This window comes from Myotis myotis, unplaced genomic scaffold (assembly GCF_014108235.1).
Source record: "Myotis myotis isolate mMyoMyo1 unplaced genomic scaffold, mMyoMyo1.p scaffold_m19_p_15, whole genome shotgun sequence".
Lineage (NCBI taxonomy): Eukaryota > Metazoa > Chordata > Mammalia > Chiroptera > Vespertilionidae > Myotis > Myotis myotis.
In genome coordinates, this window is record NW_023416319.1 from 24,666,318 (window position 1) to 24,690,957 (window position 24,640).

General features: G+C 42.2%; 1 protein-coding gene across 2 annotated transcripts in view; it reads left to right on the forward strand.

Moving 5' to 3' along the window:
• The window catches only part of HTR7 (5-hydroxytryptamine receptor 7), an 85,497-nt gene extending 72,484 nt beyond the window's left edge, over positions 1-13,013 (forward strand). The window contains exons 2-3 of one of the 2 annotated variants that reach the window (XM_036336644.1): positions 1,546-2,309; positions 11,335-13,013. In XM_036336644.1, the coding sequence (XP_036192537.1) occupies positions 1,546-2,308 (763 nt within the window). In that variant the 3' untranslated portion in view covers position 2,309; positions 11,335-13,013. The remainder of the gene's footprint in view (positions 1-1,545; positions 2,310-11,334) is intronic. The other variant, XM_036336643.1, reaches the window with a different exon arrangement.
• The last annotated feature ends 11,627 nt before the right edge of the window (positions 13,014-24,640 follow it).

The following is a 24,640-nucleotide window of genomic DNA, read 5'->3' on the forward strand; positions in this document are numbered from 1 at the left end:
GATAACGCTTGTGGGTCAGCTTTACCAAGGAAAAGGGGAGGCAGAGGTTGTGAAATGAAGAACGGATGCTGCTAACACCTGGATCCTTGGAAGGGATGAGGCGTTTCTTCAACATCACCACCAGGCTCAGTCCTCCCGTTCAACCCTCCATGGTTTCCCCACGTGCTATGGGCCTGCTTTCAAGATTTTATTCACTGCTGTATTCCCGACCTTTAAAATAGCACCTGGCATATAGAAGGAGCTCTATGAATATTTATTGAAGGAATGGATAAGCCAGTCTGTTTAATTTCTTTTTACTATATATTTCAATTTTGCCCTGTAAGTGTTGCAATGATGCTCATTTTCATTCTGAGAGGATGATTTTTGACTTTTGTAGGAGAGTTTAAACTTATCTAACATGTGAGGATATTTCTAGCACAAATGTAATTATTTTTAAAATTTCAACCTACCAACTGACAGACATTCCGAAAATAACCTGTTGGGAAGTTGGGGGACTCTCTGTGCCTTTCGTTTTCATGTTTCGAGAGTGTATCTTTTATATACATAAGTGAAGTGAAAAAGCAAACCAGCAAAATGACCAGCTTTCACCTGTCTTGACTTCTTAAGTGCTCTTTGCATCTTTCCCAAAATAGAAGCCAAGACTGTTAAATACAGTGGAGAAAACAAATCCAGAAAGATAAACATGATTAAGCATTTGGCAAATGTCTCACTGTATATGTTTTCTGTTTGCTGATAAATCCTTGATAACAGAGACAGATACATATATTTATTCTCTGTGTAGAATTAAGCCCAGACAAAAAGGTTGGGTTTACCTAATATTTTTCAGAATTGTGCTCTTTCTCATGGGCCTTCTCAAGAGAGGAGAGATGAGGCAGGCTGTTTTTATTTTATAGATTGTTCTTCTGACATTACTCTTATGTGAGAATTTTCTGGAGTTAGAAGAGTGATCACTTGCTGCTTTGCATCCCCCAACCTTAGGATTTTATAAAGATCTCACACATCTCTGTAATCTTAAAAAGAATTTCTTTTACTACAGTGCAAAGGAGCAGTTAAAATGAGTTAAAAGCTAGCCTGAAATAAGACAGCCGAGCAGTGGGTGTAAAACATCAGAGTGTGGTAGACCTTGCTTAATTCGTGAGGATGTGTCACAACATCCTACATCAGGCTTGACATTTTGTTCCTGGCAGATTTTGGTGAGAGTGGTCATGGCGGGGAGGGTGGATGTTTAACTTTCAGTTCATTGACTACATGGAGGACAAGAAGCTACAAGATATGAAAGGAGCATGGAGTAGCAACCACAGGCAGAGGGCTCTTAGACTGAATCTTGGCAGTGCCTGTTGCTAATCTGTGGCCTGGAATGAAATAGGTAACATCGCTAACATCTCAGAGCCTTAGTTTACCTTTCTGCAAAATGGGAATAATGATGCCTATCTAGAAGGGCTGTGGTGAGGAATGGAGCTGCTAGGTCTAAGGCGTAGCATCTAGTTCCTAGTCCAGGACATGTGGTCACTGTGGTCACACGGTCTCTCTCCGCTTCTTTCCTAGGTACCTCGGGATCACGAGGCCGCTCACGTACCCTGTGCGGCAGAATGGGAAATGCATGGCCAAGATGATCCTCTCCGTCTGGCTTCTCTCTGCCTCCATCACTTTACCCCCCCTCTTCGGATGGGCGCAGAACGTCAATGACGACAAGGTGTGCCTGATCAGCCAGGATTTCGGCTACACGATTTACTCCACCGCAGTGGCGTTCTACATCCCCATGTCGGTCATGCTCTTCATGTACTACCAGATTTACAAGGCCGCCCGCAAGAGCGCCGCAAAACACAAGTTCCCCGGCTTCCCGCGCCACCCGGAGCCCGACAGCATCATCTCCCTGAACGGCATGGTGAAGTTGCAGAAGGAGGTGGAGGAGTGTGCCAACCTTTCGAGACTCCTCAAACACGAGAGGAAAAACATCTCCATCTTTAAGAGGGAGCAGAAAGCAGCCACCACCCTGGGGATCATCGTCGGGGCCTTCACCGTGTGCTGGCTGCCCTTCTTCCTCCTCTCCACCGCCAGGCCCTTCATCTGCGGCACCTCCTGCAGCTGCATCCCGCTGTGGGTAGAGAGGACATTTCTGTGGCTGGGCTATGCAAACTCTCTCATTAACCCTTTTATATATGCCTTCTTCAACCGGGACCTGCGGACCACCTACCGCAGCCTGCTCCAGTGCCAGTACCGGAATATCAACCGCAAGCTCTCGGCTGCGGGCATGCACGAGGCCCTGAAGCTGGCGGAGAGGCCTGACAGAGGCGAGTTTGTGCTGTAAGGTCATTTATCACTATTTTCCTTTGTCTCCCCAGCCCTTTTATGGAGCTTCTTTATATATATATACTAGTGGCCTGGCACATGAAATTTGTGCACATTAAAAGGGAATTAATTAGGGGAAATATTTTAATATTGCTATTTGCCCTTTCTCTATAATAGAAGTGTCAGAGATGAAAGAAAATTAGTAAAATGTATATGAAAATCTTCCTCCTGTCAGAGTCTGGGGTATGCCGCAGGACCTAGAATCAAGTCCCTGCCCACCCACATGCACCTCGAAATCGTGCGAGACCCAGACCCGGCCAACCCTACCCCCATTGGGCAAGATCCAGACCCAGCCAGCCCCACCCCCATCAAGCCCCGACGGGCAGGGGGCACAGCTTCAGGTCCCCCATCAAGCCCCATCGGGCTGGGCGCACAGCCTCAGGTCCCCTGGCCAGGCGCAGGGGCGGGGTGCATGGCCTGAAGTCCCTCATCAAGCCCTGCAGGGTGGGGGGCACGGCCTGAGATTCCCCCGTCAAGACCCACAGGGCTGGGGGTGTGGCCACAGGTCCCCCAGCCCGGCGCAGGGTGGTGGGTGCGGCCTGAGGTCCTGGCCCAGTGCGAGGGCAGGGGGGGGCGCAGCCTGAGGTCCCCCATCAAGCCCCACTTGGTGCAGCCTCAGGTCCCCCTCCCAAGCGCAGTGCCACGCAGCCACAGGTCCCTGCTGATGGCTCATTACGGCTTGTTACGGGAACCCCGCCTCTGCTGTGGGCGCAGCCATCTTGTGATGGCGTGATGGAGTGAGGGTCAACCATCTTGTGATGGCGTGATGGAGTGAGGGTCAATGTGCATATTACCTCTTTATTACATAGGATATTTGATAGTATTACAGATATCTACCATTTCCCCCCACTCCCACCCCTATTTACCCCATCCAGATCTTTACTACCCTATTGCCCATGTCCATGAGCTAAGCATGTAAGTATATAAGTTCTTCAGTTTATTTCTTCTCATCTCCTCAACCCCACATCAAGGTATGTCAGTCTGTTCCATGCCTCCATGCTCCAGGTCTTATTTTGTTGGTCAATTCATTTTATTCATTAGATTCCACAAATAAGTGAGGTCATGTGGTATTTGTCTTTCTCAGTTTGGCTTATTTCACTTAGTATAATATTTTCCAGATCCATCCATGCTGGGGCTTCTTGAAGTGTATCTCAGAAAGCTTCCTGAATCAGTAGCTAGCTTATTTTCTAAGCTAAGCAGATCAGATTCGAATTCAGAATTCTATAAATTCCAGTCCTCTACCAACAGACTTCTGAAGGTCGAAGATAGGTACTTAGTTGGTTTGGAAGATGAGACTGATTTGCTGATGAACTGCAACTGATATGCTTGATGACAAGGACGATGCTGTTTCTCTTCCTGTCTCCATTAATACCATCCAAATCATGTCTTTACATCTTCAGAAATTATAACATTATCATTTTCATTGCTCTTACTCTTACATCCAGTACAATTTTTTTGATGACCTCATCCTTTACTGATGAATAAAGGAAGCAGGTTCTTTATTCACAGGCTAAAAGCTAGTTTTTAGGAAGTGTGGCCGGTCATAAGAATTGAGAACTGATAGAGGGTGGTTGAGTTTGTCTAGAGCAGCGATCGCCAACCTTTTGGACCTCATAGACCACCCGTTGGCTACCGCTGGTCTGGGGCGGGGGGTGCGTTAGTGACTTTGCAGGAAGCAATTGCATAGGGAGTTGGGATCTGAAAAGGATCGCGAAGGGCCAGTGGTGCTAAGCAAATGGACCTTTCCCGTGTAACCCACATGTTAATGAATTTGTCACTGAAAAGAAGGTAAGAGACACTATTGTAATTAGAGTTGTCAGCAGGTCAAATGAAGATTTTGCTTTCAAGTAGAGGTAGAGGAGACATCTTCATGTTTGAGAGTTGAAAGGAAAGACACTGGAATGAGGAGATGGGAGGTGTTGGTGACAGAGATCCTGCGAGAGGAGGACGTGTTGCTCCTCACTAAACTTGGCAAGAAGGAATAGACCAGAGAACTGTGGGCCACTAGAGTTAAGAGGGACCTTCCCAGTCATCTTGTCCATGCTTTTCATGTGACAGAATAGGTGACTGATGTCTCACAGTAAGCCTGTGGCACCACTAGGTGTAACCCCCATCGCCTGAATCTTACTTCTATCTACTTTTCATGTATTAGACTCTTTAGTGTGTAGTGAAGGTGGCTATCGCAGGGGAGCAGCCCTGCTCAAGGTGCCCTCATGGTTTACAATAGGAACCAGAGACTCCAAACCTGGGATGCTTCCCCAGACGACTGAAAACTTCTATCTAGGACATCATCCTGTTATCTTTCTTCACTAGAATGCAGCAGACAGAAAATCCCCTAGTCGAGATGAGGGAAACCAGACATCATAATTTCTTGTCCTGGACACTCAAAGTTATAAGCCAACAAACATGCTAATTTCTTGAACTGGGGTGTAGCTTCACAGGTATTTATTTTCCCATCTATTACATATACTCCTTTGTACATGTGAAATTGTTCACAATAAAAAAGTTAAACACGTTTTTTTAAAGAATACAATTTTGAGTTCTAGAATATAACCAACCTATATCCCCAGGGATCTCTCCAGGACTCTAAGATTCTTATTGAATTGACCACTAGTGTCTGCTCACCAGATTCTAAATTCCTTCAGGGAAGGAGCTATGTCATACTCAGATCTAGTATAGTACCTGATACATAATACATAATAAAAGTAATGATGGCTAACAATGATTGAACACCTGTCACATGCTATCCACCATTCTACCTGTAAAGTAGGTTCTTCTAGCATCCCCAGTTTTCAGAAGAATAACTGAGGCTCAGGGACACAAGTAACTTACCAAAGGCCACATATCCCCGAACTGGTAGATATGGTATGAATCACCCCATTGCACAGGCTATTAGCTGTTAATGCAACACTATTTGTCAAATGATTTCAGTCTGCAGTCAGTGAAGAGCTGTTGAGTATTTTTGAGCTGGGGATTGTAGCCATCAGCTCTCTAAGAAGACCACTGGGAAAACCTGTTCATAAAAGTAAGCTAAATTGGGAAGATACTTTCTTTTTTTTTTAAAATATATTTTATTGATTCTTTACAGAGAGGAAAGGAGAGAGATAGAGAGTTAGAAACATCGATGAGAGAGGAGAGAAACATCGATCAGCTGCCTCCTGCACATCCCCTACTGGGGATGTGCCCACAACCCAGGTACATGCCCTTGACCGGAATCGAACCTGGGACCTCTCAGTCCGCAGGGCGACGCTCTATCCACTGAGCCAAACCGGTTTTGGCGGGAAGATACTTTCTTAACAGAGTCTTTGTAGTTTCTCAGATGGAGAAAGTAAGGATATAATGGAGTCTTAGGGCTTGGGCTAGGACTCCGTGGTTGGCAAACTGCGGCTCGCGAGCCACATGCGGCTCTTTGGCCCCTTGAGCGTGGCTCTTCCTAAGCCTTAGGAGTACCCTAATTAAGTTAATAACAATATACCTACCTATATAGTTTAAGTTTAAAAAATTTGGCTCTCAAAAGAAATTTTAATCGTTGTACTGTTGATATTTGGCTGTGTTGACTGATGAGTTTGCCGACCACTGGCACTGGGCCAGGTGATGTTAAGGTGGGAAACTGGTGAGGACTGGGCAGAGTTTATGACATAATAGCTTTGGATTGGTGGGTGTAGCTAAGCGAGGGCCTTGAAGCCAGTATTAATGAGCAAACTATTAGTCTTGATAAGTAAGCTGTATAGATTAATCAGAAGCCTTATCTTTTGGAAGCAGATCCTTTCTGGGACAAGTAGCTGGATATTTTGCCTCCCCCCAGGATTGTTTAGTGCAGGAACAGGAAAGCCTGTTGATTTCAGTTCTCAGGAGTAACATGCAGAGACCTGTGTTTGAGGAAAGTCTCTATCAGCAGTGCGAAAGGCTGGTGGCAGAGGGTCCAGTTAAGTAGCCAGTGTAGAAACTAGGAAAAAACAAAGGCGGTCCTAAACTAGAAAACACCATTGTGTTTGTATGCCTCCCACACAGCCAAAGAACCTGGGAATAGCAATGATTTTTAGCTAATGATTCCCACATAACTCAGCCCACAAAATGCTAATTTTTCAAATGTCACCCAATAGGTTTTCCAGTTTAAAATAACAGTTTCTCACATTTATTGAAGACTCACTCTCAGGCACTATGCTGTGACTCTGTGAATTATATCAATCCTTAAAACGATATAAGAGATTGGTTTTCTTCATCTCTGTTCTGCAGATGACAAAACAATGTCGATTTCTCTCTTATCGATGTTTCTGTGTCTCTCTTCCTCTTCCTTCTTCTTTATCTAAAATAAAGAAAAGCATTTTTTAAAGAAGTATGTTAAAAATTCCATAGCAGGCAGCTTTTTATTTTTTATTTTTTATTTATTTTTTATTGCTTAAAGTATTACAAAGGGTATTACATATGTGTCCTTTTTTTCCCCCCCGCCCTTGACAATCCCCTGGCCTCCCCAACCCCCCAGTGTCTTATGTCCATTGGTTATGCTTATATGCATGCATACAAGTCCTTCAGTTGATCTCTTACCCCCCTCCCTCCTGCCCCCCCAACACTCCCCAGCCTTCCCGCTGCAGTTTGACAATCTGTTTGAGGCAGCTCTGCCTCTGTATCTATTATTGCTCAAAAGTTTATAATGGTCTCTATTATCCATGAATGAGTGCGATCATGTGGTATTTTTCCTTCATTGACTGGCTTATTTCACTTAGCATAATGCTCTCCAGTTCCATCCATGACGTTGCAAATGGTAAGAGTTCCTTCCTTTTTAGAGCAGCATAGTATTCCATCGTGTAGATGTACCACAGTTTTCTAATCCATTCATCTACTGATGGGCACTTAGGCTGTTTCCAGATCTTAGCTATGGTGAATTGTGCTGCTATGAACATAGGGTGCATATATCCTTTCTGACTGGTGTTTCTGGTTTCTTGGGATATATTCCTAGAAGTGGGATCACAGGGTCAAATGGCAGTTCCATTTTTAGTTTTTTGAGGAAACTCCATACTGTTCTCCACAGTGGCTGCACCAGTCTGGCAGGCAGCTTTTTAATCTGTCCCAATGTGAGCATGCTCTTTTTTAAATTCTTGTTTATAATTGTGCCATCCACTGAGGAGGACATGGGAAATCCATGCTGTCTTTCCTGTCTTAGTACATATGTTTCTATTGGACAGACTGTACATAAACACACACACACGTTTTTGTAATAAGAACAAAGGAAAGATGGAGACAGGAAAAGCTACAGGATTCAAAGGAGGGGATAATAACTCAGAGTTGACCCAACCCTTATCAGGGAAGACTTGCTGAAGGCTATCGGCTGGAGTATGTCTGTGAAAGTGGTCAAAGCATTTATAACTCAAGGAGAGTAGAAATGGCTTTCCAGGTGAAGAGGACATTTCGTGTAGAGGCACCAGTGTGGGACCTTATGCAAAGGACGGTCTGGCTGAAGGTAAGTATTAGTGGGGGGAAAGATTTGGAGATCACAGTGGAAAGCTAGAATAAAATTAAATTCTGAAGTGTCTTCCATTCCAGGCCCAAGAACTTTGGATTTTATTGTAGACAAGTGGTTCTCAACCAGGGGTAATTTTGCACCCAGGGGACATTTGAAAATTTCTGGAGACATTTTTGGTTGTTATACCTAGATAAGGGGAATACCTACTGATATCTATCTGGTGGGAAGATGCTAAGGATGCTGCTAACCATTCTGTAATACGCAGGCAGGCCCCCTACAAAGACTTTCTTAGCCCCAAATGTCTTCAGTGCTGAAGTTGAGAAATCCTAGTGTGGACAGTAGTCATCCATTGATGGTATCTCTGCATACAGGAGACCAGAATCATCAAAGCAGTGAAGACTAACTCAGTGATACCATATGAGATGAATCGGAAGGTAGAGGCTGGCAGTAAAGCATCTTTTCAATGGCTTGTTTTCTCTAGAAATATCCGAGGGCCTCCCATGTACAAGGCCTGTTGCCAGGCATGGCAGGGAATGGAAAGATGAATATGTGACAGCTCTTGCCTCTAGAACAGTGTTTGAAATGAATAAAACTATTGAAATAAAAGACCGTACCCTTTTATGTAATGATGTTTACTTTGAATTTATATTAGTTCACACAAACACTCCATCCATGCTTTTGTTCCGGCCCTCCGGTCCAGTTTAAGAACCCATTGTGACCCTCGAGTCAAAAAGTTTGCCCACCCCTGCTCTAGAATCTCATGGTTCAGTGAGTGGGATGTGGTGTGGTGGTAGATTAAAAGCCTGGTGACCAGAATACCCCACCCAATCCATGCTCTGCACTGTTGGATTCACGTAAACACCGGGCAGATAACCCCAAACAACTAGTGACTAACTCTACTTGAGTCTATGGAAGGATGAAGTGATGTCTAATCCATAGCTCACAGCAAACGTTGTTAGAACCCTTTGTTTCCCTACCCAGCTCATTAGTGCTCACACTTCTTGGGCCAGCCTAGAGACTCAGGGCTCCTCCTGCTGGTCTCTGCAGCCTTTCCTCCCTCCAGCTGATTGGGTTCTAAGTCTCTTTTACTTTCCCCCTAATTCCTCCTCCTTGGCTCTAATTTCCCCCCTACATAATAGTTTTCTTTTCCTGTGTAAACAACCTATTAGCCTACATGTTGTTACTTCCAAATATTTACCCATTCTTCCACATTTTCTGTGTCCGCATAAGAAGAGGCTCAGGAGTCCAGCAGGCATTTGCGACTCTTCCTTGGGGTAGGGAGGGAAGAGAGGGAAAAGGCATGAACACTTCACTGGTAACTTTAATTCGCTATTCTATCATCTTTGTGCCCTTTTCACAAGTATTCAAATACTGGTACTGTAGAACGAAATGTGATATAAGGAGATATTTTCTCTCTCGCCTTAATTTGTTGACTTTATGGATTTTTTCGAATCACTATAAATATCACCTTTTGATGGCTTTCGCTCTTTGACACTGTTATTGTGAGTGATATTGCAAAGCAGTTTCTAAAGTCCTTCCATAGAAAAGAATTTCACGAGATTGTTTTGAAGTAGCTCTTCCTTTCCGTCTCCCTTCTTCTGCTTGGTGATGTATTGTCTTTCCGAAGAGACTCTTTTCATCCCGGTCAGTGGCAGTGGCTGGTCATAGTGGAGTGACCCTGGGAACCTGCAGCGAGTTCACGGCGCTGCTCCAGGGTCTCTGCTCGAGCTTTGGAGCTCAGGGCGATCCCACCAGTGATTAGAAATGGAAAGTGAAGTGGGGCCACAGCGGAAACTGGGAAGAAGCACCAAGGCCCCTGACACCCTGGATAACTGTCGTGGGGAGTTGCTTTAAAGACAAAACAAACCAAAAAGTTTGCTATTTCCTCAGTTAGTAGTAATAGCTCGTTTGCGTCATGCCTTGCAGTTGCCTACATTTTAACTTGGCAAAACTCTTTAAAGTAGGAAAGGTAGGCAATTGGCCTCTCGCTTTCTCTAAAATGACTTTTTAATAGCTAGTAAATACCCATAGCACAAAGTCAAATCAGACTGTGGGTACAGGAGAAAAATAAGCCTTGGGGCGGGAGGGCGGGGGTATCTTAGACGAAAATACCCATGGTGGGAATTATGAAGGAGGTGACCATCCGGGTGGGTTTTGAATAGAGAGTAAGATTTTAGCAAGAAGGGATGGCGGGGGTGGAGGTGGGTTGGGGCTGTTGGAAGCGGAGGGGAGAGTATGGACTGAGGTGCACAGATGTGGATGGGGCGTGTCTTCAGTGGTGCCTGGAAGCTGGGTGGATTGGGGTCAGCATGGAGGGCCAGGTGGGCAGGATGGGAGGGTAGATGAAGGCTTTTGGTAGGAGGGAGACCAGGACTGTAGTGTAAACAGGGGTTCGCAGTGGGAGAAGGAGGTCTTTGTCAGGAGGGCCCACACAGGAGGGTGGTGTTGAGACTAGGAAAGAGGCCAAGGATGTGTGGACATTTGGAAGTTGACTAGCAGGTGGGTGGGAGGGACAGGAGATTCCGAGGTGGTCCTGTGGCTCGGGGCCTGGAGGGACAGTCCTGAGCTGCTGAGAGCTGCAGAGGAAGTGCAGTCTCCCCTCCTGAGAAGAGGCAGCACCCCAGCTGGGCTGGCAGTACCTGTGGAGGACCAGCAGGACACGGCCTGTGCCCAGTGCCTGCTCCAAGGTACTCAGGAGCCCGGAGCCAGGGTCTGAGCTGAAGTGTGGCCTCAGTCTTCTCCTCAGGTGCCGTTGTGTGAAGTGAGGGGCAAAGCGAGGGACGGTGTCTTGTGGAGAAACTGATCCTGTCCCTCCAAATGGGAAAACCCATTTGGAGTCCTGGTAGCCAAGTGAGGGGGGCACTTTCAGTGGGATGGGGAGGCAGAGGCTGGGAGCACACTGCCGGCCCCAGGACCTCATAGACCTGGCTCTCAAGCACAAGGATATAGCTTGGTAAAGTGAGTCCCGTGAAGGTGCAGACGGAGGGGGGTGTGGAGGGAAGGTGGCACTACACCAAGGAGACTTTTCCTTGGTCATTGACTTTTCCTTGTCCATGACTCATGCCACTTCTGTGAATCTGGGAGGAAGGCAATGAGGCAGGTGAGGTGGGGTTCCCTGGTCTCTGCACGCATGGCTTACTATACCGCACCCTGCTATAGTGAGTACTTCTCATTAGTAGTCATCATTATTCCTTTCAAGATGGGCAAGTGCAGTCATATTTTGCAAGGATTTTTGCGAGTAGAGCCATTTTGGGCTATGGCTTTATTATAAAAGTGAATTTCTAAATGGGTTATCTGGGGCTGATTTGCAACTATATTAAGGCCCTGGCAACTTAGAATAGTTATGGAATTTATTAAAAGAGCTGCAGCACGTTTTCCCTTTAGAGACGCTCATCACCCCTTAGAAGCCACAAATGCTTCCAATCACTGAATGCTGTAAAAATTAAATCCACCCACCGCAAAGGAAAACATTTATGGTTCTGCTAAGTCATTTTCTTGTCTTCTCTCTCTCTCTTCCCTTATAGACAAAAGTCTGACTGCTGTAGAAAAAAAAGCCATGATTCATGATCAAAAGCAAAATCATGGAGACGAACAAAACAAGGCAAGACAGAGGTGGAAACAGAACGAAATCATGTGCTGAGACTCTGAAACGCTGCTTCCGGGTTTCCTTGGGCTGGTTCAAACGTGACAAGCAGGGCGATCTGGTGTACACGCGTATCATGAGGGCGCTGGTGACCTCTCCTTGTTTGTTGCCTGTGGATCAGTGCTCCTGTGTGCAAATGAAAATAGTTCTCAGTTTAAGACAGGCAGACCAGCTCAGCAGTAAGCTCCCGAACTGAGCTGAGCTCCAGAAAGGAAACAGTTTCTGGTGCTTTACGAATGTCCAAGTCCATGCAAGTCCGAGCCTAGGCATTGCGGTGGATATTCAGGAATCCGTTCACGAGAGAGCGAGTTAATTTTGTTTTAGGACAGATGGGTGTTTTTCCAAGCTAACCGCAGTAAGCATAGTGTTGACTATGTTGCATGTCCCGTGTTAGAAAACAGAATCCCGTCATCAGCTCATACAAATGATTTCCCAGAGCAGTGTCTGTTTTAAGCTTCTGTCAAACCGTTTGGCTTTTCCGCAGGGTCCCTGTGACTTGCCCACGGCGCACTTTCTTTGTTAACTGGCTTACTGTTACGGTATAACTCAGGAACAGATCTCAGGATGGAGAGCGTCAGAAAACCCGAATAAAGCTTTTTCTTGTGCTCACGCTTCCTCCGAGGGGTCCTGAGAGGTGAGGGGACTCCTTCCATGAGGACTTGTTACCTATCCGCACTGGATGTTAACATGGTTGTTGGCACTGAACCTGAACTTTGGACTCTCATTACACGCTGGTGCCATGGGTCCAAGGCTGGCCCATAGCTGTGCTTTTTGGGCGGAAGTGAGGGAATAATGGGGTTTCCGTGAAAGGTTGTGATGCATCTGGAAATGGAGCATCAATATGTTAATTCTCGTTGAGCTGCCTTGTGTTAAAACTGAATTGTGTGAGTCAGAGGTCACCTGGGACACTCACTGTTGGTAAACGCTCCGATTTGTTTTGTGTTCTCTGTATCTTAAATCGAATGTGTGCCTGGCCGATTCTGTTTTCCTCCCTACAGTGGTAAGCAGTATGGGCAGACAGCAGAACAGAAAAGGTCCCTTTGTGGGGAGTATGTTTTTGTAATGGAGCTGTAATATTAGGCGCGAAGGAGATAGGAAGACAGTAGATCAGAAGAGTCCCTCGAAGGAGAAGAAATAAATATAGACCTTCATTTGGTAAAAGAGAACTGCAAGATAATATTATTTTCCTACCACAAATGTAGCTGTTTCCTCCCAGAATAATGTGGAATTCCAGCGTGGATTATGGATTTCTTCCAACTCTCATTGACATTGCTTCTTGCCAGACACAGGGAAGGGCCCGCCTTTCCTGAAAGGGGAGGTGGGGCCTGTCCTTTCAGACCAAGCTGTACAAATTCCTGAGCCGCACATTTGCTCAAGTGACTGTATATACTTATATTCATAATTTAAATGATTAATTCCGGTCAGGTAAATGTTAAATTTGAAAATGTTTTATTACGTTACATCAAATAAAGTTTATTTGTAGCTGTAATAAAGCCACTTAAGTAATGATTTTTAATTGAAGGTCTGATGTCATAAATATTGCTCTGTGTCAAACAGCAGAAGGGCAAGCTTCCTATATTTGCTAAATCCTCTCAGGTAATTAAGGCAGTTCTGTGGTTAATTGCATTTCACTGTGAGGATTCATCCATTTGGTAAGTTGTGTGTGTGTTTTTTAAGTGATTGTTCATTTCTAGATTTGATTAATGAACGTTTATTGGGCTTTTGCTACCTTCAGCACTGTGGACGGGGAGGGCACAGAGATGCGTGAAGCAGATAGGAGGCAGGCATTTCTCAGGTTGTCACATGCTGCATAGTAAGTTCCATAGCAGGTTGCAGAGAGTGACATGTTTTTCCTGTCCATGAGACAGCATTCTGGTTAATTGGATTGATTTAGGTTTTCAAGTGTGTTTGCTTCATGTATTTAATTAGTTATTAAGCAGGGCTCTTTATCCCGCCTGACTTGAACACCTGATGATTGAACTCTCTGCTTCATTCTGGTGACAGGGGCTGGTACTGTTCACTCTGTTTTCTGTGGGTGGCAGCCAAATGAAAGGTAGAAACAGAGAATGAGAAAAATGTCAAACAGTTTATACTATTTCACCCATGGCCTATGTTTTGCCAAAGGCACTGCTTTCGTTTTCACTAAGCATTGGGAAGAATCACTGAAATAAACATGTTACATATATGTTATGACTGTTCAGCAAGCATGACTGTTATGACTAATGTCTGTCTCACTCTTGGGTGTCAGCTGTCATCTTCTAGAAAGACCGAGTATTGGGAAACCATGCTTGGGAAGTAGAGGACCTGTAAGAGAGAACTTCATGATGGTCGCCTTACTCTCTAAGTTTTATTTTGTAAATATTAAACAGGAAGCACTCATAGAGTTCCTAGGTTTCCTGAAACTCTCGTAATCCTTAAAGCATTTACCGTGGTGTCATGTGCTTGAGATGCTTGTATATGGTTTTGATGATTATATTTTCATGCAATTTTATTAGCTTCATTGTTTGCAGGCATGAGATCAACAATAAGAATAGAAAACTCAGGCAGCTTTTCAAATCGTTTATGCTAATATAATAATTGTCTGAATTGCCATCTGTAGATGGTGGGGACTTTCCCATCAGCATTTCGATTGTCAAGCGAGTTCACAATTTAATGGGTATAAATGTTTACAAGTCCTGCATTTTAAACAGGCCACGCCCCTTCCCATCTCAGGACCTTCATACATGCTTTCCCTTCCTGTTCTCAGTTATTTATTTAATGTTTGTCTTCATCACTGTTTCGTAATTCTTCAGGGGCAGGGACCATGTCTGTGCTCTCACCAATATGCCCAGCACCTAGCACCATGCTTGGAACATATACACTGAGTGGCCAGATTATTATGACCACCTGACGTTTGTAGGCAAATTAGCTATAATTTCGTGCTGAAGTTGCTAGAGGGCCAGACCATTATAAATAGGGAAGCAGGTTGTTTACCACAACAATAGAAGTGATTTTTTTCTGAAGATATGGGTAAACAATGCGATTTAACAGCCTTTGAATGTGGGATATACACACACACACACACACACACACACACACAGTATAGTAGGCATATAATAACTATTTTTAATAGGAAGGGAGGAAGGAAAGAAAGGAGGAAAGGAAGGAAGGACAGGGAAGGAGGAACGTCCGAGTTGACCTGACACCCTTTTTAAAATTTCCAGTGAGGAACTTGAGACTGGAGTGATCAGGTGACATGGGCAGGGAGTGGGAGAGAGGAGCTGGGATTAAGCTCTCCTGTGTGCACCGAGGGCAGGCCTTCCCCTCCACGGTGCTGCTGCTTTTGCATGAGTTTCTCATATCAAGAGAGCAACCCTTTCGTAATTTTCTGCACTAGTGGAGCAGAGCCATGTATGTGTTATGGCCCATATGTTGAAACTTGTTTATCTACAGCTAGCCAGATGGTCCCTAGCAGCACACACAGAAGCCACTTGGAAACATTCAGAGGGTCAGCGCGTTTTGAAAGCCCTGGGAGTGATGCGGATTGCGATGTCATCCCTTACTTACAGCAAGCGCTGTAAGCCAAGAAAGGGAGACCTTGTTAGAGAATATGTGTGTAACATGCAGACCTTGGGCGCCAACTCGGGATCTAGTTCCTGAGACAGAGGCTTCTTTAATTGGATCTTTCTTGAAACTTACTTGTCTGCACTTTCTCTGGAGAAGGAAAGTAATTTCTTAAAGTACTTTGCTTCTCAAGCTCCTGCTGGCTAAATAAAAAGCAAAAAAGAACCCTGCTTGGGCAGAGCAAGCAGCAGAGATACGATGTGACCATCAGTAAAAATGTAAAAGCGATATTTACTGTCTCATTGAGGCAGAAAATGAGAGAGGCTGACCACTATCAGAAACAGACTTGCAGGTAAAAGTTATGTTGGATATTGGGCATTTTTAGAAAAAGCCGAGTTTCAGGAATTAAGACATCTTGTGATAAGTATCACATGATCTCACTCATATGTAGAATCTAATGAACAAAATAAACTGTTGAAGAAAATAGATCCAGAGATACAGAAACATGGAACAGACTGTTGAATCTCAGAGGGAAGGCAGGGGTGGGTGGGTGAATGAAAAGAGATCAACCAAGGAACTTCTGTGCATATATGCATAACCCATGGACACGGATAAGAGGGTGGTGAAGGCCTGGGGTGGGAGGTGGGGGCTAGAAGGGATCGTTGTGTGGAAAAAGGGGACATATGCAATATTTTCAATAATAAAGATTAACAGAAAAAGATATAACTATGGCTCCCTGAACAGAGACACATGAAAACTTTTATTCTGTTCAAACTATAGAATTTATGCTCAGACATTATGGAGCAAGAGGAAGATAATGGAACAAGAAATATGTAAGATATTATAAAGAAATGAAAGCCTACTTCATGATTCTTCCTCCAAGAATTTTATTGATTCTCCATTCACTCATTCATTCAAACAGATATCTATTAATATACCAGAGACTGTAAAACACTAGAATCCAGTGTTAAGACAGGAATGCTCTCCATTCTCATGAAGCTAAAAGTCTAGCAAGGAATCTGAATATTGCACAAATGATTATAATAAGATACCATGTGTATTATGCTAAGGCAAGCACAAGGAGGTTAATAAAGAAATGCATACTTCAGTATACTGATATGAACATAAATATTTAAATCTCAGTGGAAGAGAGAGTGATAATCCAAAATAGCACATGGCAAGAACTATCTAGAGTTTAATCTTTGATGTGTGTTATGTAATATTTTGGTGCCAAATTACTTTTCTTAATTACATCTTGATTAGGCTATTATTAAAATGCTCTTTATTCTTCAAGCTCACACAGTCTCACAGTGGGAGAGATGATACAGAGCAACAGTGAGAGGCAGCAGAAAGTCAGCTATAAATATAAAATGTTGTCCTGGATAATTTACAAAGCAAACAATCCACCTATAAAAAAGTGAGTTAGAACTGTATCCATGGAGAATTACAGAGCTAGAGCATCTCATAGGTGACCTAGTAATACAACCCCCTTTATTTAGCAGGTGAAAAGATGCTAAATTAGAACCACATTTTGTTTGAATTTGTTTATAGGAGAGTGGTAGCGAGCAGCACTTTGCAAACTATCTTTGGCAAAGAATTTTAAAAAATCTGTCTCATAGCTATGTATTTGAAAACTATAATACAAATGAATTACAGGAAAAGTGGAAGATAATACAAAATATAAGCCCAGTTTTTTTCTTATTAGGTTCAAAATTACATTTCAGTGAATGTGGTCAGAATGTGTAGAAAAAGAAGAGAAGCATGATCATTGTCTAGGGAAAGTGCGCTGTTACTTAATTAGGGATAACCTTGCAGTTCCCCACTGAGAAAGGACTTTGGCATAATCATTACATATGCAGGGCACTGAGTGTGCAAGGCTCGTGCTGTGATGAGCAGGATATGGGGGCGGGTAGTAATAGGGAGGATGAGGACTGTAAGGAACAGCTTGTCTCTGAGAACTACCGGTACACATGGAACAGTAACGGTGCTGCGCAGTTCTGAACCCCAAGTCATGGATCAGAGCTTTTAAACCATTGGGCTTTACGCCATGTTTTTGCTCTTCAATTATCTATAATTAAATGGAGTCCAGACTGCTGACCCGAAGGCACTGAAAGGTACTTAACTTTTAGAATGACTATATTAATTAAGTTGTCCTAAGGCAATGAGACTAAGTTTTGACAAAATGTCAGAGTTTGAAGATGAAAGGTTGTGATATTCTATCAAGTAACCACACCACCTTAATCTTAAGTCCTGTGCTCTTTGAATCTCACTCTGACTAGGAATTATCTCAGGAACTTGTTAAATGTGACAATTTCCAGAGATTCTGATTCATTCTGTCCTGGGTGAAGGGCAGTGGAGGGTGAAAAGGGCTTTCCATGAGCCTACCTGATAATTCTGGTGCAGCTGACCTGGCTCCCAAATGTTGAGAATGTCTGTTCCCAAACATGCTGACAAAGTGAACTATCCAGCTGATTCTGTGCTATTAGTGTGGAAAGCATAATTCATGTGAAATAATATCTAAAGCATTTGTAGATGGTATAGAATCTTGTCAGAGAAACACACAACGTGTTTACTCAGCGCTTAATATTGCTACCAAAAATCCAACCAGTGTGCGGAAGAAAAGAACCTGCAAATCATCTTCTGTAGTTTTCAACTATATTTAAAGACATGTGGATGGTTAGCTTTTAAGTGCAGAGCTGGCTAATTCCTACATTATTGAGTAGCTACTGGCATTAACTAATTAATATTGGTGCTAATACAGGGTTAGCTGAGAATGAATGCACCATTTTTCTGTCCCCATGGTCAAGCAGCTGATCAGATGTTTGTCAACAAAACAAAGAGTAGATCTTTGTGAAATACGTGTCGAATATTAGCCAGATGTTGACCTTGGCTGAGGTTCACGCTTTCGCCATTGTATGTGTGAGTATGTATGTTTATGGCACTGGTTAATACAGCTCACATTAATCGAGGGTTTATTACTCATTAGCCATTCTGGTAATCCTCAACAACAACCCTAAAATGTGGTCTTCAAATAACTCCTGTTAATATTTTTCAAAGACAATGCTCCCTTTTATGGGTGAGGGTACGGAGGATTACAGAGCTCAAGGGCATTCACTTGTAAGAAGTAAAACGGAGCTCTCCAGCTTGTGTGTACTTGGCCTTACATCCTCCCTTTCCACTGGTTTCATGGGCCTGGAAATATGCACCTGAACTCTGAGGGGAATCACTCTTGGTTCTCCAAATACTTCCTCTTACACTGAATACTCCAAAGCAGCTGCTTAAGTTAAATCCTAGAAAACGGTGAAGAGAGTGAAGGTTCCTGCTTCCTACACCTATTCTTGGAAAATCCCTTAATTTCCAGGTACCTGGGATCTCATTGCTTTCTCCTGTTCATGCATTACTGTTGTGGCCTGCCTGTGATGGTTAATTTTGTCAATGTGACTGGATCAGGGGATATTTGATTCAACATTTTTCTGGGTGTGTCTGTGAGGGTGTTCTAGATGAGATTTATATTTGAATCCATAGACTGAGTAAAGCAGATTGCCCTTCCCAATGTGGGTGGGCCTCATCCAACTATTGAGGGTCTAAACAGAACAAAAGGGTGGAGGGAGAATTCACTCTCTGCCTGACAGCGCAGGTGGGACGTCGATCAATCTTCTCCTGCCTGTGGACTGGGACCATCAGACCTCTGGTTCTCAGGCCTTTGCACTGGGACTGAACTACACCCCTGGATTTTCTGGGTCTCAAGCTTGCAGATGGAAGATTGTGGGACTTTTCAGCCTCTGATATCATGTAAGTAATTATATATATATATATCCTTATATATATATCCTTATATATATATCCTTATAAAACAAACCAATAGAACATTGATTTATGTGTATATAGAGCCTACATAAAGTATATATGATAACCTATGGGTTCTGTTTCTCTGGAGAACACTGGCTAATAGATTGTCCTAAATGCTATTGCCCTGTAATGTGTACCTTTCTATATTCTCCTCATTAAAACTTACTTGTTCTATGTTCCATTCTCCCATCTTTTGCTGTCTCTTAACTGTCATCCAGTTAATCAAATACACTAATCTGTTATACAGGGGCAATGTCCTCTTCTTGCAAGGTACATAGTTTTATCAGGGCAAGAACTTCTTGGATTGATGTCTGAAGCTGAGGGATTGTTGACAGAAATCTCAGACAAGATGACACGTTTGTGGTGGTGACAGAAGCTCAAATTCAGACCTTGTGTGCCTCCTTCATGGACTAAGATTCCTTGAACCCTACAGCTGTTTAGTTACTTAAAGGTCCCCGAGGGGCCTCTGCAGCTGAAAGCATGCTGTTGGCCAAATCCATCTGCAGATCTCTCTCCTGGCCACATTGGAGCCCATAACTGAGGGAATCCTTAGCTTTTAAAAGCAAACACGAATGAGGGTAATTCGGGAACAGTTGAGATTTGTCAGGGAGACTTGGCTGTTGGTCCTGACCCTGATGTTTGTGGAGATCTTCTATGAGGCAGCTGTGGCTGCTCTTCCGGCCTGAGAGAGCAGTTCCGGTGGAGAATGTTGGCTGTGATCCTCATTATTCCATCAACTTCCTCGCCAATGGTTCTGTATGGAATGTTAGAAGTGAACATAAAATGAACACCTGGAACTACTTCTGGGTTCATGAATCAAAGATTACTCTTTATACTGCTTATTCTCTTGGCTCTTAGAAATTTAATTTAGCAAGCTTTTAAGTTACCTGCAAAAAATGAAAGATATAGTTAATTAAATCAATTAAGGGGAAATTTGGCTCAATTCCCATTTATCCATTTGGATCATGCAAAGCACAGATTTTTTTTTTTAAAAATGAAAACCATCCCTTAAATATAACATGAATTGTAGGGGGGCATGTAGTTCTATGACAGTACTATCTAATGTATACTTATGTAAAATGTTCCATTTCCATTCCACCACAGCAGATATCAAAAAGGACACTATTTAATTTATGGTGAGGACAGTTGAGAAAAAGACCTATTTTCTTGAGAAGAAAACATAATCAGAGTTTTCAATAATCTTATTAGACAAGTTTGAACTTCTGAAGGAATAAAGCAGAGCTTTTTACATTTGATATTTCAAAGAAGTTGAAAAGAAGGATGTGTAATAAACACCTATTCATCTATTATGTTGTCATATTTATTTTAAGTCTTTATTAAGAAAAGATAATAGTTAATATACAAGTAAGGACCCCCTTTGTACCCTTTATTACAGCTGTGTGACCTTGGGCAAGTTCCCTAATCTCTGTTTCTGTGCATCAGTTACTTCATCTATAAAACTGGGATAATATTATCCAGTATTATGGTGTTGTCAAAAGGATTAAATGAATAACAACGTAAAGAACTGAGAACCGAGCCTGGTGCACTGATGTTCAGTTGATGTTTCCTGTGAGTGCTCCTCCTCAATCCCATTCTTCCTCCACAGGCAGGCCCTTCCCTGATATTATAATACATCCTTCTAATCAATGTTTGTGTGCCTGTAATATACCATAGTTGTGTCTTTCAAAATCGACCTAACTATACATTTTACAGGTATTGTCATCCTGTGAGTACCATCCTGCTACAACCTGCTTTTTTTCTTCTTCTTAGTGCTAGGTTTTTGAGCTCTTCATATTGAGAGATGTAGATCAAGATCATCCATTTTAATTCCACTGTAATATTTGGTTAGCTGAATATACTGTGGCTTATTCATTCGTTTTTCCTCTCATGGATATTTAGTTGATGGCTAGTCTTTTGTAGCCCTGTGTATATTAGAGTTTCTTCTGGACTGGGCTTCCCAACACTTTTCACTTGGGTCACCCTACCCGTTGTCATTGTGCCTCTAAACCAAGGTTGCCCTGAGGGCTGAAGAGGCCAGTATCTTGTGATACAACCACAATATATTTACCCATGTAATACAGGCCCACTGGGAAGCTCTGTCCCAGAGTACTGGACTTCAAATTATGATATACACCTTGCACCAATCCCACCCCCCCACCATACACAGAGATAATCAAGCACACAGACCCCACTTACACATGAACATCTATACTCGTACATTCGTGTTTGTGTATGTACACACATGCAGGCACACATGGATGTTCCCTGTATGGATGGTTGTTAAAGCAATCAATTCCAAGATCCTAAACTTGACCTGCTTGAAGGCCACATGCACATTCCTGCCTCCTCATTCACTGTTTCCTTATCCCATTTTACAAAAGAAAGGTCTCTTACCTACCACCCAGGATCTTCATATAGTATTGAGCTCCCAAGGGACAATTCAAAATATTCGGGTCCACATAGTATTCTTTCATTGAAGGTCTATACATTTGCAATAGAGCTTCATGCCTTTCCTTGCACACATTTCTGTTAAAGGCAAAAACTTAGGTGTAATTTAAAATCCAGTTAAAATACAGCTGTCCAGCTAAATTTCAGATAATAACAAGTAATTTTCTATTATTTATAATATAAGTATGTCCTCAAGTAATATGTCTCAATATGTGGCAGGGGAACATATATTTAAAAATTATTTGTTATTTACTAAAATCCCAATTTAACTGGGCATCCTCTCTGTGTGGGAGTGAGTGAGTGTTTGCTAACTTTGGCAAACCTGGTGGAGTTAGAGACAGTTTTGTGATCCATGAAGGCATGTTCTGAATTTAGATATATTGTAGAGTGGGTGGACGAACACATTTTGTTTAATGATTTCTCATCTTCCTTCTCCTTATTGGCAGAGGGAGACTCCTGTGAGAGTAAATTAAGTCAGAAATATAAAGGGCACTGTGTCCTATTTTATTGGCATAATGAACTCATGGCAACTCCTTGGTCTTTATCCATCTGTGTTAGACTAAGAATATTCGGGAATTGTAGACAGCATGCTGGGAAACACCTGTCTGTGAGAAAGCACAGCCTGCATTTCTCACTCTGAGCAGGAGAAAGTTTGGAGACTACTAGGCTTATCCCCAAGGCTCAGTCTTGGCTCACCGGCATTATTGGCACGATTTAAGGGGGGAGGAGGTAAACAATTCCATGTTTATTTCCTAGAGATCAACAATATACCTCTGAGTAAAAGAAACTTACGTTGGGAATATTAGTGTTTTATATTTTATTGAACATTTATTCAGACTTGTAGAAGAAACATTTCATTACCATTGTAAAAAGATGACTGGATATCATAAATCCATATATACTCCTCATTTGGACTCAGATTTCCTGCTCGTGTCATCCATTAATCAATTTTTAGCTTATTTGTTTATTTCCATCATGTATTTATTAGATTTATACAACTTAGGTGTATTTAGTGGTATTTATTATTAAAAAATGCACTTACTCCTTAATATACTGTTGGTAAGCTTCACACTATTTCTGGCCTCATTCTTTTTATTTTGTTGTTAATTTACAAGGCCTGTTTCATTTTAGCAATTAGCAATATTCATATTTGGATATATGAACTAAATGAAAAAAAACTTTTCCCCATTCATTTTATTAAAAGATACATTTCCAATAAAAATTTTACATTTTTATATTTAATAATTATCAAAATTTGGAATATATTTAGTTTTTGATCAATGGTAATATAGTGGTAATTAATATAATACTAATTAAATATAAGACAGTAATATTTAAATTACTATTTAAAATAGTAATTTAATGATAATTTTTAAAATAAAAAATTTCTATAACCCTCAGAATCTTAAAGGCACAAGAAAAATATATTGCAATTTGTTATTACATATACATTTCTATAACAGAATATGATAGGGTGATTAACAAAGGACATTCAAGCATAAAAATATATTAAGATAAACTATAGAAGTGACATGGGATGGAAATACAAGTTTAGAAAAAGGTAAAATTTTCAATCTTATACAAGAGCTGTTTGTGTATTTTTAAAAATAGGTATTATTGCTTATCTTATGCCACTTTTTAATAATGGCACACAGTTATTGTTTAAATGTCAGTATTTATAACTATTGCAAAATTACATCTTTTGCAGCTAGAGGTCTGGGACCTCATTTATAATTTAAAACTTTACATGTCTATTTAAAAATTTGCAAGTGGCTGCATAATTTTAAAAAAGTATTTGATAGAGTATATGTGCAAAAAATGTAGATGTCCAGCAGCTCTATGGTGTGCCTGAAGAGGGATTGCTGTGGAGGAGGTGTGTATATACTTAACTAGATTCTGCCAGATTCTAAGTGGTTGCCCTATATTACACTCCCACTAATAGTGTATGAGAATTCCCATATTTTGACATTTTTTCAAACACTTAGTATTGTCAACTTTTAAGGTTTGCCAGTTGGAGGTATAAAATGCTCTCACTTTATGGTATTAAATTTGCACTTCTCTGGTGATTGGTGAGGTTGAACTTTACATGTGTTGTTTAGATTTTTGTATTTCCTTCTCTGCTGATTGCCTTCTAATATCTTTGCTCATTTTTCATTCTTTTTGTTGTTGTTGTTAATCCTTACCCCAGATATTTTTTCCCATTGATTTGTAGAGAGAGTGGAAGGAAGGGCGGGGGACACCGAGGGAGAGGGAGGGAAGAAGAGGGATAGATATATAGACAGATAGATAAACATCCATGTGAGAGAGACACATTGATTGCCTCCTGCACGGGTCCCAACCAGGGCTGGGATTGAACCTGCAACCCAGGTATGTGCCCTTGACCAGGAATCGAACCCACAGCCCTTTGGTGCATTGGTGGATGCTCTAACCACCAATTGAGCATCACTGGCCAGGTCTCTTTGCCCATTTTTCAGTTGTTACTGTACATATTTGTAAAGCAGGGAACTAATTTTTGCAGCATGTTGACTCTTGTCGCTTATTTTGCAGAAAACACTTTTAAACTTCCTTTACGCTTCCTATTTCTCTACCTACTCCTTCATTAGCCAAAAATGCTTCTGTCAACAAAGGATTCATTTTCTTGATCTGTTACTGGAGGGTGTCCTCTACAGAAGTTAACTGCTGATTTTCCTTCCCATATAGAGCATCAAACCACGTGGGCATGTCTGACTACATGAGGAGACTTACATATTTTACACGGGTAAATGTACAGGTAACTTGATACAAATGAAAAAAAAGGAAAGAAATAAAAGCAACTTGTCACCTTACTAAAAACCTAGGGTCGTGCTGATTGGCTTAATAAGATTTGATTCCTTTAAATATGAAATGGTTTATGAAAAGGGTTCCCTCTTGAAGTCTTTAGTGATTATGTGAAATACAGGCCATTCCTGACTTACGAGCTAATTGGCCAGGGCAGTGAGCATACATTGAGGCAGTGAATGTAACTGGCTTATGGAATGGGCTGAACCTAATGGGAGATACAGAAGATGGCCTTAATTTTCCTCCCACCACTCTTCAATTCTGATGATCAGATCTCTCTTCCTCGTCCCTGGATACCAGCCGAGCCCCCAGCTTTCCAGTCACTTTCAGTGATAAGAAAATTTCCTTTCAGTAATTAGGATTCACTGTCAGAAAGTCCAGTCTGATCCAGCTGAAAACTTTAATACTAAAGACAGTTTAAATTTTCTCTCCCCACCTAGCTCAGTCCTAACCTGAGATCTTCTGTAGGAGAGAGAGTATGGTCTCTGGTTTCCCTCTTCTCATCCTTTCTCTTTTCTCTCAGATTGGAG